The sequence below is a fragment of the Myotis davidii genome, unplaced genomic scaffold (genome assembly GCF_000327345.1).
Source record: "Myotis davidii unplaced genomic scaffold, ASM32734v1 scaffold934, whole genome shotgun sequence".
In the NCBI taxonomy this organism is placed as follows: Eukaryota; Metazoa; Chordata; class Mammalia; order Chiroptera; family Vespertilionidae; genus Myotis; species Myotis davidii.
The window spans coordinates 329,507-345,555 of record NW_006285798.1 but is presented as its reverse complement, the minus strand read 5'-3'; the positions used below and the strand labels follow the sequence as shown (position 1 = coordinate 345,555).

Below are 16,049 nucleotides of genomic sequence, written 5' to 3'. Positions count from 1 at the left end.
CCCCTGGGGACCCCCCACCTGCAGGCCATTCGGATCAAGCAAATGTGGACAGCATGCTTGCAAGCTGGGCTCATGAAAGGAACCCAGGGAGAGAGGGGCTCTCCGTGAACTGGAGCTGCTGAGCGTGGACGGAGCGGCGCTGCCTGTGGTCACCTTGCTGCCTGTGGGGGGCTGGCCTGAGAAGGAAGCAGGGCAGGAGCAGGGCGATGCGAGGCTCCTGTTGGCATCACTGGGGCCCTAGGACCCAGGTGTGTCAGAGGTCGCATGCCTGGTGGCTTTCCATCCCTCCATCCACGAATCCCACAGCCCTCCACTGCAGTGGCGCCCTCGGGTTCACAGGGACCCCACGCACGCAGTCTTCTCTCAGTGCTCGCTCCAGGCTGCTGTCCAAGGACACACTCTCCTCGGGCCCAGGAGGCACTGCACTGCAGGTTCTCCATGTCCTGCCCGCAGCTCCTCCCACCTCCCCACTCCCTATGTCAGGCTTTGGTTCCCATACAGGCACTGCCCAGTGTCACATTGGCACCCCCCCTGCCCTAGGCACCACCACCCAAGGCCCTTCACAGGGTCCAGACATGTCCACACTGTCACTTCAGACTCCATGTGGCTAAATGTCATTTGTCACTATCCCCTGAGTGCCATTATCTCTGCCACAAGGGGAACAAGGCAAATCAAAGAAAATCCAACTCCTCACCATGCCCCAGAGCCCCGAGTTGGCCCCACTAACTTCCCCAACCGCACTCCCACCCTCTCCCACGCCCTCCTGCTCCAGCCACGTGGCCCTCCTCCCTGTGACACGCCAGGTCATGTCTCGTCTCAGAGCCTTTGTCCTTGCTGTGCCCTCTGCCAGGAATGCTCTCTTCTCAGATCCCCAGGCAGCTGGCTCCTCTCGTCACCTTCCTCGTGGAGAGGCCTCCTCTGCCCTGCTTCCTGCTGCGTCCCAGTGCCTGGCACAGAACCTGGCACGAGGAGGTGCTCAGTAATGTTTGCCAGCAAAGGGAAGGACAGCTGGCATCACCATTACACCCGTGTTCAGACCTGGAGGCTGAGGGACTCCCTCTCCACCTGTCAGTTCTCCTGCACCTGTCCTTGCCCGCTTTCCCATCTGCCATTAAAAAAGACCCAGGAGTTTCCTCCACCCTTTCCCAGGCGTGAGGCTCAGCACCTGCAGAAGGGACTCCCATATGGATCATTGGTGCTCCGCTAACTGTGATTTGATTTCCACGGGCTGGAATGAATGGCCTGGGGCAGTCTGCAAGGGCACTGAGGAGACAGCACCACGTCCTATGTCAGGGCCTCGCCTGTGTGTCTGCCTGGGTGAGAAGGAAGGCAGGGCTCTGCTCTCACCCCACATCTGCTTTCTGACCTCTGCTCCCCAAGAGGTACCCTGGGTTTTAAAAGCAGAGAGGTATAGATGCTCTGCTAGACCTCACAGATGAGACCACCACTGAGGGCCGGTTCCCCTCTCTGCAGTAGAACACTCTACTTGCGAGTCCCTGGGGTCAGGGAGCTGCTAGGGTCAGTGTGTGGTCCTTGGTCAACCCCACCTACAAGTCTGAAGGGCAACAGAAAGCTGCTGCTTCATGAGTCTGTAGTCAACACAGTCTGGGAGGGACTGATATGAGAAGACAGGACTGAAGATGCAAAACTATTCCTTGGTTGAGACTAACATGAGCTACAGAGTTCTGCACTTGAGTTTATAAAAATCAATGGCACCACCATGAGGCGTATGCTAATTGCTACTAAAACAGGAAATGAGAAAGTATGTAGTGAGATATAACAGAGCCATATTTATTCTCGGTGAACTGCCCTCCAGTTGTAGCTGATGGAACAAGGAGTGGACACCTGACCTGAGTTGGCCAATCAACTTCTCCCCTGAGACTATGGAGCTGGCTGATGGCGACAGAGCCAGAACACTGAGTCACCTAGGGCTGCCAGGCCATTTCCTGCTGTGTGCACAAAGGCAGAGAAAGCCGACCCTGAGGGAGGGGGAGGGAAAGGGCCAGTGGGAAGCAGAGGTAGGGCCTGGACAGACAGGGAGAAGCTTCCTTGGTGCAGGCCAGCGTCCTGGCACCTCTTCCCAATCCCACGTGGTGAGCAGCTACGCTCCCTGCCTCTGGGCGTCTAGGAGCGCCTCAAGCATTCGCCAAATAACACCCCCTTTACTGCTCAAACTGGGCTGATGGGATTCCATTCACCTGTAGCCAACTGACCCCTGATAATGACACTTCCGAAATGCTGATGTCATGACAGTGAGATGCTCAGTTGCACAAAAGAATCTCCAGGCTGTTTATGGAGCCAATTCCAGGCCCAGGGAGGAGTCTGGCAGTCATGCATCCTCGCAGCACCTACGGCGCTGGGCCGGCACCTTTCCCGAGGGCATGGCATAGGCTTTGGCTCGATGTAATGGGCAATTTAAGATTTCAAAGTGACTTTCCTTTTTAGCACGACTGGTTTAACAAGCATTAAATCTGAAGGGCTCAGTTCTTAATGTGTCACTGAGCCAACCAGTGAAATGCCTGGAAAGAAATTAAAGGGAGACAAAGTCTTCCAAACGTGGACACGTTAGAGTAACTCCCAGAGGCTCTGTGGGTCTGTTTACCAGGGAGGCTCGGAACTGCCTGGCTCCGCCGGGCGGGGACTGATGATGGCCGCGGAAACAGGGCACATGGGGTAGTGATTCAAGCACGGATGCTGGAGCAGGATACGGGCTCATATTCTGCTCTGGCCTTATTGGCTGTGTGACCCGAAGAAAGCTGCTTAAAGCTCGTATCTCCTTCAGCTGTAAAAGGGGCTGGCAGTAGGGTGCATGAGCTGGTCCGCGTGCCGCGCCTGGTTGAGAGCGTGGCGCATTGCAGCCTGCGCGCAGCCACGCAGCCATCCCACCACGAGCAGACACCTGGGCCTGAGATCCCATCACAGACAAGACAGTGTCTGCTCTCAAAGAGCTCCCTGGCTCTCCTCTCCTCTCCCACTCCGCTGGCCCCGACACCCAGCACTGGGTAAGTCTCGGCTGGGAGCCCCGCAGGAAGACACGCAAGTCTTATGGACTTGCTCCGTGTCCTAAGCGACATGTCAGGGTCTGAAGGAGGCCCACACTCGTCACCTTCCTAAGTGGAGGCCTTCGGGCTCTGTCTGCTAGCCAACGATGGAGTAGAGGCTGACGCGACTCACTAAAACATATATACTGGTGACCTTGAACACCACTTAGAACCGCGCGGGTCCACTTACATGTGATTTTTTTTCAGTAAATACATACTGAAAATGTATTTCAGTATGTATTTTCTCCTATACTTATTTCAGTAAATGTATTTTCTCTTCCTTATAATTTTCTTAACAGTTTCTTTTCTCTGGCTTACTTCATTGTAAGAATATCTACATAATACATATAACATAAAAATATGGGTTCATCGCCTGCTTGTTATTGAGAAGGCTTCCAGTCAACAGTAGCTGACAGTAGTTAAGTTTTGGGGGAGTCAAAACTTTTATGTGGGTTTTTGACTGCACAAGGGGTCAGCACCCGGAACCCCCGAGTGGTTCAAGGGGCAACTGTACATTGGTTTCACCCGCAGATACACCATGAGGTAGAGTCACAGAGTGTGGGCAGTGCCAACTCCTCGGTGGTGACGATAAAGAGCAGCAGCTAGCATCTCCTGGTGTGCTTGTGTGCCAGGCACTGTGCCAGGCACTGCACATGGGTGATCTCATCTGATCCCCAGCACCCATGAGATGGATATTACTGGCAGCATTTTACAGATGAGGAAACTGAGGCTCAGAGAGGCTCCAGGCTTACCCACGATGTGGGTTGGTGTGTTCCTATACAATGTGGAGCGGGGTTACATTCAGAGGACTAGGGGTGAGCCCTGCCTTGGTAGGTCCGAGTGCTTTGTGGACAATAAAGGACCGACACGCTAATGTTGAAAAAAATGGCCGCCACTCGTGGAGCACTTGCCACGGGCCAGGCTCTGTTACTATTGTGAAGCCATCGTCTTACTCCTCACAGCACTGGGAGGGGTGCTCATCCCCATTTTCTAGACAAAGCTGCTGAGGATCAGTGTGTGCAAGGGCCTGCTCTGTAAGTCCCAAATCTACATGTAGCGGAGTTTGAATTCAAATGTTTTGACATCTTGTTGCTATGCTACACTCCCAAAAGCCAAATCTGAGTGGAAATATTCAGAAGTCCAGACTCTGGACCCTCCTTTCACAGCCTTAGAGATGATCTACTGCAAAGTTCACAGAGCAGCAGATAAGTCACCAATGGTGAAAATTAGGGAATAGTCTGATATATTTCTGATTTCTCTTAATAAAAGGAAAAGAGATCTGGCACATTGGCCTTGCAGTCCTGAAAGCCAGAAAGAGCCTGAGTGAAGCAGCAGCTGCCCCCTTTAGTTGGGCTTGTGCACTCCAGTTAGCCACAGTCCTCACCACTCCCTAATGTCCTTCCAAAATCCAGGCAAGTGTCATCATACTTGCGTTATTTTCCTAACAGTAAAGAATAAAGTGAAGTAATTAGAGACCAATGTCTATCAGAGGCAGAATAACCAGGTCTAGGATGGAAAAGTCATGTATCGAAAGAAAAATGAGCAAAGGGACGTATCTTGGTGGCAATGACAAATATATCTACGAGTTTAACAGGCAAAGTATGTCTTGCCCATTTCACTCATTGCTGCCTCCCGTGTGGCTCCTGGTTAAGGAGAACCCCTCGCTTTGCAGATAAGGAAACTGAGGCTTGGGGAGTTGAGTGGCTGGTGCCAGTCAGCAGCCTCCTGCAGGGATGATGAGCCCCAGTCAGACTGCCCCCCGAGCTTACCTCTGCTGGCTGCTTGCCCATCGCTGTGACCGCTGCTGAGGGCATCCTTCCGGGCCCTCCTCCCACTAGCGGGGCGCTCCCTGTTGGAGGGCTGCTCAAAGATGTCAAAGTCATCCCTGCAGACGTTGGGGGTCACCCTCGGGGCTTGGTCCTCTGAGATGGCATTCCGACTGCTGGCCCGCCCTGGCTCGCGCCTGGGGCCATCATCCCCGGCCTCCGCAGGACCCTCCCTGAAGACATCCTCGTCCTCCGGAGGCACAGGCCCGTCCGTCCCATCAGGTGGCTTCTCAGGACACAGCCAGAGGGGTTTGGGCTTCCCACCTCCCTGCCTCCTGCCTTTCCCTGTGCAAGAGGGTTGGAGCCAGGCGGGGGTTTTCCCTGGTGCAGAGACCTTCCTGCCTGGGAGGTTTTCCCGCTGCAGAGTCTGTGAGAGCTCCTGGCCCAGGGGAGGGCACTCCATTGGGGGCCTGGGGGCAGGGGCACGCGTGCCCCCCACGGAGGTCGGGGCTGCTGACGAGCTGACACCGTCCTCTACCTTGTACAAACTGTCTTTTATGCAACCAGGAGAATGCATCCTTTCACCAAACAAAGTTCCTGGTGAAGAAACCGCCACATGCCCTGCCGCTCCGGCTGGCTGTGAGCCCGTGGTGCTGGGCTCCTCGTCCCCAGAGGCGCCGGCCATCCTCTGGGCACCTCTGCCTTCTTCCGAGGGGGCATTAGAGCCGCTCTCCACCCCCTCAATCTGCTCATTTCTCAGGCCGACGGGGATGCTCTGGCTGGCCGGGGCCTCCCCCCGTCCTTTGTCTAACTGGCCATCAAAGATGAGGCTTTTGTTGACATAAAGCTTCACGTTCTTCGCACCAACATCAAGATCCTGGAAACACAAAATTTAACAAAACAGAGATGCGTGGTGTCAGACTGACGTCTCAAATTTTAAAGCAGGAGATGAAGAGAAACTGCATGCTCGAAACACGGGCTTTGTGAAACCACAGCACTGGGATGTTAAACAAGGCTCAGTCCCCTCCCTGCGTGAAGCTTACACTATAAATCAAAGGACCTTCACAAAGAGGTGCTTGATGGGCTCTGTCATCGTACCTCCCGCTGGGACATCTGTAACTGCCTGCTAATTAGTCTCCCTGCTTCCTGTCCTGCTGCTCCAACCTCCACCTCCTGTTGCCAGGGAGGTAGTTTCCTGCCAGAGCAGATCTGGCTGTCACCTGCCTGGTGAAACCCTCGGTCTTCACTGCCGAAGGCGGCTTCGCTCCAGTACGTCCTGGGCCTCCCGCAGGCTGCCGCGCACAGCCAAGGCACACCTGGCTCAGTGGGGTCCTGAGAGCAGTGCCCAGATAAGGACTCCAGTGCGGGCTGCTTACTAGGTAAGGTGCTCCCAAGAGTCAGGGCCCGAGAAAACCCCCAAAGGCACTTGAGCTGGTCACTGCTGTGGGCGATTGGGCTCTATTCCACTGGGGACCTCCGAGGAACCCACAGAAAGCACCTGTGTCCCTCCAGGGGCGGAGGCTGGGGGGTTATCTACAGACTCCCTTCCCTGCTGCTGAAGGTTGCCTTGGGTACTGTGGCTTGGGAAGTCCCTCCCCTCCTCCCCCTGCAGAAAGGCAGAGCCTGGAAGCCCCGAGGCTGTGCCTGTCAGCCTGCCCAGCTGTCCCCTCTGGGCAGTCCCACCTGGGCAGTCCCCCCTGGGCTGCCCCACCTGAGCTGTCCCACCTGGGCTGCTCCACCTGAGCTGTCCCCCCTGGGCAGTCCCACCTGGGCTGTCCCACCTGGGCTGTCCCCCTGGGCTGCCCCACCTGGGCTGTCCCACCTGGGCTGCTCCACCTGGGCTGCTCCACCTGGGCTGTCCCCCCTGGGCAGTCCCACCTGGGCAGTCCCACCTGGGCTGTCCCACCTGGGCTGCTCCACCTGAGCTGTCCCACCTGGGCTGTGCCACCTGGGCTGTCCCCCCGGGCTGCCCCACCTGAGCTGTGCAGGAGGAGAGTCCAGGGGATGTGGTGTGGGCGCTGCATGTGTAACAGGTTCTTCTGATGATTCCTTTGCACAGGAGAGTGGAGACCCTCAGGCCAGTGGTATGAACTCTAAACCCCATCAGCATATGACAGGGGGGTCCCTGGCTAGGCTTCCTATCTCCTTCTCCCCAGCACTTTTTTGTTCAGCCTCCCTGCCTGGGCTCCCCTGCTCTCCCCTCCCCCCACTTCAGCCTCCCTGCCTGGGCTGCCCTTAGCTGGGCCTCAAGTGGCTGGTGGGTCCTGGGCCTCAGATTCCTGCTCTCTCACTAGGTGGTCCCGTCCAGACCCAAGGCCTTAAATACCATCTTTGCGTTGATGACTCGTGATCATTTTTATCTCCAGCCCTGACCTCTCCACCAAGCCCCTAGTGACCATGTGACCTCTCTTCTAGGATACCTAACAGGTGTCTCAACCTTAACACGACACCCCACACAGAATCCTTACCTCGCTTTCCCAAGCCTAGTCTTCTCCCATCTTAAAAGTGGTGGCCCATTCAGTCAGTTGCCCACAGCCCAGGAGTCCTCTCTGACCCCTCCTGCTCACTCAGTCACACGGCCAGGGCCCAGGGTCCCCTGGCTCTGACCTCCACACCCCTCCAAACCTGACCTCTGCTCCCTGAGTGTGCTGCCTCCCGCCAGGCCACCATCTCTCCAAGAGGTTCTACCGTAACCTGCCAGCGGACCCCCCTGCTTCCACTCCGCTCCATCACCGCAAACCCACCCCAGGCACACGCTTCCTTCTCTACACAGCAGCCGGTCTTTCTTTTTAAAACAACGTATCAGGTCATGGCGCTCCCTGCTTAAAGCCCCTAATGATTTCATACTACACATAAGCTCCACCCGCTTCAGTGGCCAGTAAGGCCTTCCGGTCTGGCCCCTGCTGACCCCTCTGACCTGACCGACCCCTGTCACTCTCCCTCCACTCCCAACACACTGATCTGGTTGCTGCTCCCTGATCCGGCCAACTCATCCCCACCCCAGGAAGGAGCACTTGCCCGGAATGCTCTTCCCAGAGCCCTGCAAAGCTGGCTCCCTGTCCTCACAGAGACCTCCCCTCCCCTCCGGCCCTCTCTGTCTCAGCATCCTGCTCTGTTTCCTTCCGGTCTCTGAAACGGTCTTATTGCCTTTTTACGTTACTTATTGTCTCCTCTGCTCAAAGTTAACCTCCAAGACACCAGGGGCCCCTGTGCCATCTTGTCCAAGGCCCAGCAGGCACCTGACACACAGTAGGTTCTCAACAAGGACAGAGAACAAACACAGAGAGGCAGCGTGCTCTCTAACAATGTCCTGAAAACAGCCTGCAGAGACGTGGTCACCGCGGGCGTCACTCCCGGCCATTCTCCATCTGCTCGTGGGAGACGGGAGCTGACAGCCAACAGGTGCCCGTCTGCATCACCCAGCCGCCCTGAGGGGAGGTGGGCAAGCTCTCACACCAGCAGCGCCGTGGAGGCTTCAGGGCGAGGTGGAGTGAGACCCACCCAGCCTGTGCCGCACCGGCCTGGCTGCGACCCCCTGCTGCAGGACGGCAGCTGCTATTTGCCGACTGTCAAAAGTCAGGATTCTCAGAGCACCGCTTCCGCCTTGATGTGGATGTGCTCTCTGCCTACAGAGGCGCAGAGCTGGCGCGTGATGGGAATTAATCAGGGAGCAGCTATCGGAGAAGGACAGCACGGGCAGCTCTCAATGACTAGTTCCGCAAAATTACCGCATGGAAACATCTGGCCAGACAGAAACACTCGTTTAGAAAGGAGCTGGGTGGAGGGAGGCCTTCCATCCAGCACAGGCACGAGGTGGGCAGCCTGGCTTTCATAACGGAGTCTGGCTTCCAAACGGGCTTGTGTCCGTTCCTGAACCATCTGGAGCACCATCTGACCTCCAGCGCCTGCTGCTTGGCTCCCGCCAGGAAGTGTGACGGAGAAGGGACTGGGATGGAAGCAGCCTGGGCAGGGGTGCAACCTCCATTGCCCACAGGGCCAGGCAGGGAGGCGGGAGGTGAGCTGGGAGGAAGCAGAGGAAGTGTGCCGTGGGAAGCTGGGAGGCTCGTGTCCGGCCTGATGCTGCTCATCTCCGCAGTTTCCACTGTCCTGCAGGCCTAACGAGCCATAGCGGAGGGTGGGTTTGGCCTGAGTGGGATCCTAGGAGGGGAACAGGTAGTGGTCACTTCCCTGGTGCCGCCAAGTGGAAAAACGAAAAGGCCGTCCTGTCCCACAGTCCTCAGAACCACTACACACGGGGGCATAGGCCCGTCTTACAGAGGGAAACTCTGAGGCTCGCCCTTCCTGAGGCCACACCGCCCGCCCTGAGGCCACTCTGGCTGGCACACCCGAGGTCTCGCTGCTACCTCCCTGAGGTCATGCTGGGCCTGGAGGGGCCTCAGGCTGCCCACCGTCAGGATCACCTGCACTCACAGGGACTCAGCCCCACTTATCCTTTTAATCATTCCCCGGGGACCAGCTCTTGGACCCACACCCTGGCTCCCTCCTCAGGCCATGAGGCCATCGCTGTGGGAACGGGGTGGGAGTGTACATGCTGTGTCTTTCCAGGCCTTCCCTCCATCTTCATGTATGTGCTGATGGAACTGTCATCTCACCCCCCCAGGCGGGGCTAGAAGCATGGACAGGTGCGTGCATGGACCGTGGAGAGCCAGGGCGGAGGCTGTGGCAGGTCCGCACCCGCGGCCCCGCAGTAAAGCTCTGTACTGGGGATGTCTTTGGAAATGGAGGAGGGGGAATGCTCTTGCTCCTAAAGAACCAGCCTGCTTCCTGCTTTCCAGTAACCAGGACTCAGTCCCGACATGCACGTGTGTGCATGTATGCACGTGTGTGCGTGTGTGTGTGTGTGTGTGTTGGAAAGGGAGGAGGGGGAATGCTCTTGCTCCTAAAGAACCAGCCTGCTTCCTGCTTTCCAGTAACCAGGACTCAGTCCCGACATGCACGCGTGTGCATGTATGCACGTGTGTGTGCATGTGTGTGTGTGTGTGTGTGTGTGTGTGTGTGTGTGTCCTTGTTTCCTTGGCACTGACAGTTCCTTCTTGCTTAATGAGGACTATTGTTATGCCTTTGTTGACGCTGCCTCGCAGTCCTTTTGCAGCGGATTTTCTAAAGGCCATTGTGGCGCCGGGAAATGGGAGCATCTTCGGGGCCCATCCTGCCGTACCCTTCCTTGCAGTTGACCAGAACAACCAGGTGGGACAGTAGGGCAGTTTTAATACAACAATTGAATATTATTTTGCTCTAAGACATTTACCGACGGTCAGGCCACGCTCCTCCCTGGCCCAGTGTCAGTGAGCACACGGGCTGCTCAGCAAAGACCGATGGGCGCAGTTCCATGGCCACAGCAACCCAAGCGAGGTGTGCACTCTGCACTCACCAGGTCCTTCCCTGCTCCGAGGGCGAGCACCTGCCGGACACACGGCTGACAGGTCCCAAAGAAAACCACTTGCATCAAAGCACTGGCCGGGCCTGACTGCCCGCCAGGGAATGTCCGTTAAAGCAAGCCTGTCACGTGTGGCTTCACCTCGGGGGGTCACGCACAGCCCCGGGGCCATCCAGGCGCCCCGCACTCAGGCTCTGTCACAGGCTGGACCCTACTGGCCGCTCACAGGGAGGACACGAGCTGCTGGCCTTCATGGCTCTGTGCCCAGAAGTGCTGGCTCCGGAACAGGAGGACCTGGCGTGGGGGGCTGACTGGGAGGGCCTTACCCTGCCCATGGATTTATCAGGGCCTGGGGGGCTCTGGGGAGTGAGCTGCTGCCCAGAGAGCCACCCTCAGGCCTCGGGACCCGGCTCCTCCCGGCCTCCCGCTCCTTCCTCATGCTGAGTCAAGGGTCCCCTGTGGGCTCTGAGTTGGGCTGGCAACCTGGGTCTCTGCACCTGTCACCCGGCGAGTGTGCACACGCCCAAGCCTGTCTCCACTTGGATGAAGACCCGCCAAGAGGAGGGGCAGGCCTATTCCTATCCACACTGAGGACTGGCCGAGGGACTAAACTTGTTCCATCCCAGAGCATCCGAACTGGAATGCTGTTTATGGGGAAAGACCTCAATGACCTCTACATGTCCCCTGGGAGAAAGACCAATGAAAACCATCCTTTGTGATACAGAAGCCTGAAGAAGATGGGGAGATACTGGGACACCTGACAACTACCTGTAAGCTACTTCCTGCTGGGCTCTGGCCAGCCACTGGGAGGTCCCAGTCCCACATCACAGACTCAGGGCAGGGCCTGGGATGGGGCCGAAGGGCCTGGGTCACCAATGAAGGCCCGACGGTCGAATCTACGCTGGATTGGCCCGCAGAGCAGTTGAAGACACCAGAACTAGTTGGTAATATCCAAACAGTGAGGCCTTTCACAGAACCACGTGCCCTTCTGGCCTCTCTTGGGAATCTGGCCACCTGGCATCACGAGCCAGTGCCGAGTGCCGGGTGATGCTGCCCAGGCAGGGCACAGCTCTCCAGCGACCACATCTCTCTCCATGGAAAGGCAGGGCTGTGCGGTCGGTGCCCGACTGCCGGGGCAATGTGAGCAGCAGTGAACCCCTCATCTCTAGAATGGAGCTGATCACAGTGCCCACCTCAGAGGACACCGTGTGGACTGAATGAGCTGAGCTATGTGAAGGCCTTCGAGCACCGCCTGGCACCTATGTGTGCTCAAGAAACGTGAGCTACCATCACTGTCTTATACCCAATCCACTGCCGGGGTGCATGTACCATGGCCAGGAACCTTGCTCCCCCAAAGCTTGGGGCAGCAATCTCCCCAGTTCCCGGTGAAGGCTGGCAGCAGGCACAGGAAGAACCCCATCCACTCTGGGGTGGGGCCTTGAATTACTCTCGCTGCCTTAGGTCAAGACTCCTCTAGATCTGGTCTAGACCTCAGCATGCAATTCCTGCAATTTCATTCAATCCAACATGTACCACATGGCCCTCTCAGGGTCCCCGCCTGTGTGGGATGCAGAAGAAAGCAAGTCCACACTAAGGGACCTGCCCTTGGGGTGCAGGGGTCCTGGCCCTGAGCAGCCAGGCTTGGCAGGTACACACATCCAGGCAGTGGCTTGGGCACAAGATAGTGATGGCAGCGCACATTTCTTGAGCACATGCTATGTGCCAAGCAGTGCTCACAGGACGTCACGTGTCTCAGCTCATTTATTGAGGAGTCTACGCTAGTCCGTAACACGGAGTCACAAACGCAAACGCTCGTGGCACCACAGCCGTGGGGGCGCGGGGACTGTGGTGAGCTTGAGAACCACCGCACCGCGAGCCCAGAGTGGAGGCCATGCTTGGAGTGTGGCCAGCTCACCACCGGCCAGTTTTCCAACGTTGTCAGATGTCTCACACGCTGGACAACATGGTGAGGGCCCACGAGTACATCTCAGGAGAGACTTAGCCAGGGCACCCCGGAGGTCATCGGAGGCTCAGGAAACAGGCACCCCGAGTCCAGAAGGGTGTGGATGGAGATCCCAGAAGGGCCTGGGGCAGACAGGGTGTGCGGGAGCTTGTGTGTAGGGAGTCTTAGCAGAAACTTGGCGCTTCCAAAGGCAGGTGTAACAAGACGGCTGGCACTCCAGGTGCTGGGGGTGGCCGGAGAAAAGCACCGCGGAGAGAAGAGTGTGGGGCTGGAGGGAGATACAGCTGCCTAAGTCCACCGGTTGGAAGAGCCAGAGAGCCAGTGCTGGGCCGGGCGTGCAGGGCCCCGGTGAGCATCACAGCGGGAGCTGACGGGGTGTAAGGACAGCTGTGCGCTGCGCCGAGGGGTGACAGGAGCAGGGGGACAGTGGCTGTGACTCAGCTCCACCTAAGCTCCCAGGTGTGCACGTGGCCTGGCGTCGCCAGACCTTCCAGTTTCTCAATAAAAGTAAAAACTCCGCCAAAGCCGGTTTGGCTCAGTGGATAGAGCGTCAGCCTGTGAACTGAGGGGTCCCAGGTTCGATTCCGGTCAAGGGCACGTACCAGGGTTGCGGGCACATCCCCAGTGGGGGGTGTGCAGGAGACAGCTGATCGATGTTTCTCTCTTATCGATGTTTCTGACTCTCTATCTCTCTCTCTTCCTCTCTGTAAAAAAATCAATAAAATATATTTTTTAAAAAAGTAAAAACTCCATGTTGTCACATAAAGCCTCCTGATATTTAAATGTTGGCAATTAACGAAAAGGATTTTGGAGATGCCACGTGAGCCAGCTGGAGTCTGAGAGCTGCTGCTGGAGGGCCGGGCTTAGCCTGGGTGTCATGGTTTTCCCAGGGTGCCCGGGAAGCATGTGCTGGCAGGGGACTGCGGCCACCCCAGGCACCCTGCAGCCCTCACCACGCTGACCCCACTCAACTGTACTTTGCTGTCGATCCCCCGTCTCGTCTGCCTGGGAGTGAGCCTGAGGGAGCAGCCCGGTGTCGGATCCGGTCCCAAGCTTGGGGACTGATAACTCTGCCGTGGGACCCTGAGCATGAGTGCGGGGAGCGGGGAGACACGAGGCCGCTGCCTGCAGTGATGAGTCCCTGCCGGGCGGCAGGCAGAGAGAGAGCGAGGAGCTGGGTTTGGACGGAGACAGGTTTGGACAATGGAAATGACAGAACTTAGGACTGGCAGTAAGGACGAGAGGGGAGGAGGATTCAAAGGTGGGAGCCGGGCACTGCTGCAGATAGCAAAGGAAGTGGAGGCCAGGACTGGGGGGCGGTGGGAGGGGGACAAGTCCCTCCGGGTGTTTATCCAAACGAAATGAATCACTGTTTTGAAGAGATACCTGCACTCCCATGCTCACTGCAGCACCATTTACAACAGCCAAGACATGGAAACAGCCTACGTGACGGAGGAACGGATAAAGAAGATGTGACATACAATAAACATGTCTATGTTTATCTAACATAGGTGTGTACATACATATGTACACATGCACATGTACACAACATGGAATTATTTAGCCACAAGGAGGAGGAAACCCTGCCATCTGCAACAACATGGACAGGCCTTAATGGCTTCATGATTAAGTGGAGTAAGTTAGGGAAGACAGATACCGCATGATCCCACTTATATGTGGGATCCGAAAGACAAACACAACAAAAACCACACTCACTGATACAGAAAAAAGATGGGTGGTTGCCAGAAGCAGGGCGTGGGCGGTGGGGGGACAAATGGGGGAAGGTGCTCAAAAGATACCAACTTCTAGTTACAAGACACATGAGTCCTGGGGAGGCATGAGTACACGGCCACCACAGTTAATACTGCAGCATATGTTTGAAAGTGGCTAAGAGAGTAGATTTTAAAAGTTCTCATCACAAGAAAAAACATTTTTGTAACTATATGGTGGTGGATGTTAACTAAACTTTTTACGGTAATCATTTTACAATATATACATATATCAAATCACTACACTACACACCTAAAACCAATATAATGTTATGTGTTAACTGTATCTCAATTAAAATAAATAATAAAATGAAATGCAGTTTTTCAGTAGCCCCATTTCAAGTTCTCATATCACCGCAGAAAATTCTACTGGGCAGCGCAAGCCAGACCACCACGACATGTCACAGAAATATACCACCAGGGAAATTAACATGCATTCCTTCACTCATGCATGCATCTTAAGCTGCTTACTGAGCACATTTCTATGCATAAGATATACCCTGAGTGTCCGTCCTGCCTCACTTGCCATGTGGCCAGGCGGAGGGGCATCCGAGGGTGATGCCGTGGTGAAGATGGTGACAGGTGCCTGCTTACTGCAGGCTGGTAGCAGGTCACGAGTAGGTTGTTACAAAGGCAAGTGGGTGGGTGGTGGGAGCTGCGGGAAGCCCCCTTTTTGGACGGTTATCACATACTATCAAAGGGAGACAGATGTCACTCTGCAGGGGACGCAGTGCTGAGAAAACCAGAGAAAACCCAACAGACCTCAGCTCCCTGCCAAACTCTGCCGCTTGCCACTCACTAGCTGGGCAAGTCACTTACTCTGGGGCATATAAAAATCTGTGACAAGCCTGTCATCATGTCCTCCTCCTGAACCAAGGCAGACATCACGAATCACTCATGCACCTTGTCCTTGATGAACCAGATCTTCCTTAGGGCAGGCAGCCGTTTCCAAGCAGAGTGGGCAAAAGAGACCCGTCTCTGCCTGCTGGGACCTCACTGAGCAAGCCCCAGATCTCCGTCTACATGGCGGGGCCTGACAGCACGGACCTTGCAGAATTGTTGGGGTTCACTGAGGTGCTGAGGCATCAGATGTTCACTGCGTGCCTCGCCCCTCGCGACAGTCTGCACACGCAGCCCTGGGAGAGGCAGCTGTGGCCAGCAAGGACAGCGGTGTGCTGCCTTCCGGCATGGATCCGAGCCTCCTGCCCTCCTCTCCCCTCAGGCCCCCGTCCTCTGGGCCAGCTCTCTCTCACTGAAACACCGCCAGCCGAGGGGAAAGGTGCCCATAAAAGTCAGCCTGTGGACCTAAGGCAGTGTATTCTCTAGCACCTTCTTTCTTTATATTCTAAATAAGCTGTGGCTGGATTAGCTCTCGGTTCTCACTTTTCTTCCTTGGATTCCATACACAAAACACTGTATTAACAAGCCATGTCTCCCAGGCTGAGCTGTATTTCCACGAACTCTCATTCTGCCTCCCCCAAAACACACAGTAACAGCGTGCTCCGGAGAATATGACATCAAGCCAACCTCAGCTGCGTTCCTGTGCGCGCTCTGCCCCCGTTTGTTCTGGCAGCAGGTGGGTGGGTGTGCCTGAGGTAGCGGCGCCTCTGCCAGGGACTGCGCCTGCCACACTCCACTGTGCGTGGGATGCCTGCACCTCTCATCCTTCCAGCCCACAGCTCTGCAAAGCGCCCGAACGCCCTCCGATGCCTGCACCTCTCATCCCTCCAGCCCACAGCTCTGCAAAGCGCCCGGCGCCCTCCGATGCCTGCACCTCTCCTTTACGCTCAGCACACAGGGAGGGCTGAGTGCAGGTTAAAGGCGCAGGCCTTGCCCAAAGGGACCAAGCTGATCTGCTTTGTCACCAGCACAGAAAATCCGCTTTGCTGGGCCTGAGATACATATTCAGCGACAGGGCTGAGCAACAGGGCGTGGGCCTGGGCAGCCAGCAGTTTCACTGCCCATTCCAGAAGATGCTGAGACCACCGGCCAGGAAGCACCCAGTGGACTTGGTGTGAGAAGACACGGACCTAGGTGCTAGGTGTGCGCTGGGGCCATGCCGTGCTGGGGCTGCATTTAGGGCCTGGGAAGAGCCCCTAAGCACACGGGGTT

At 56.4% G+C, this 16,049-nt stretch overlaps 1 protein-coding gene across 2 annotated transcripts in view; it reads right to left on the bottom strand.

Moving 5' to 3' along the window:
• KIAA0556 (KIAA0556 ortholog) overlaps positions 1-16,049 on the bottom strand; it is a 203,480-nt gene that overhangs the window by 27,436 nt on the left and 159,995 nt on the right. For both annotated transcript variants that reach the window (XM_015559503.1, XM_006756852.2), the window contains one exon: positions 4,811-5,684. In XM_015559503.1, coding sequence (XP_015414989.1) covers positions 4,811-5,684 — 874 coding nt within the window. The remainder of the gene's footprint in view (positions 1-4,810; positions 5,685-16,049) is intronic.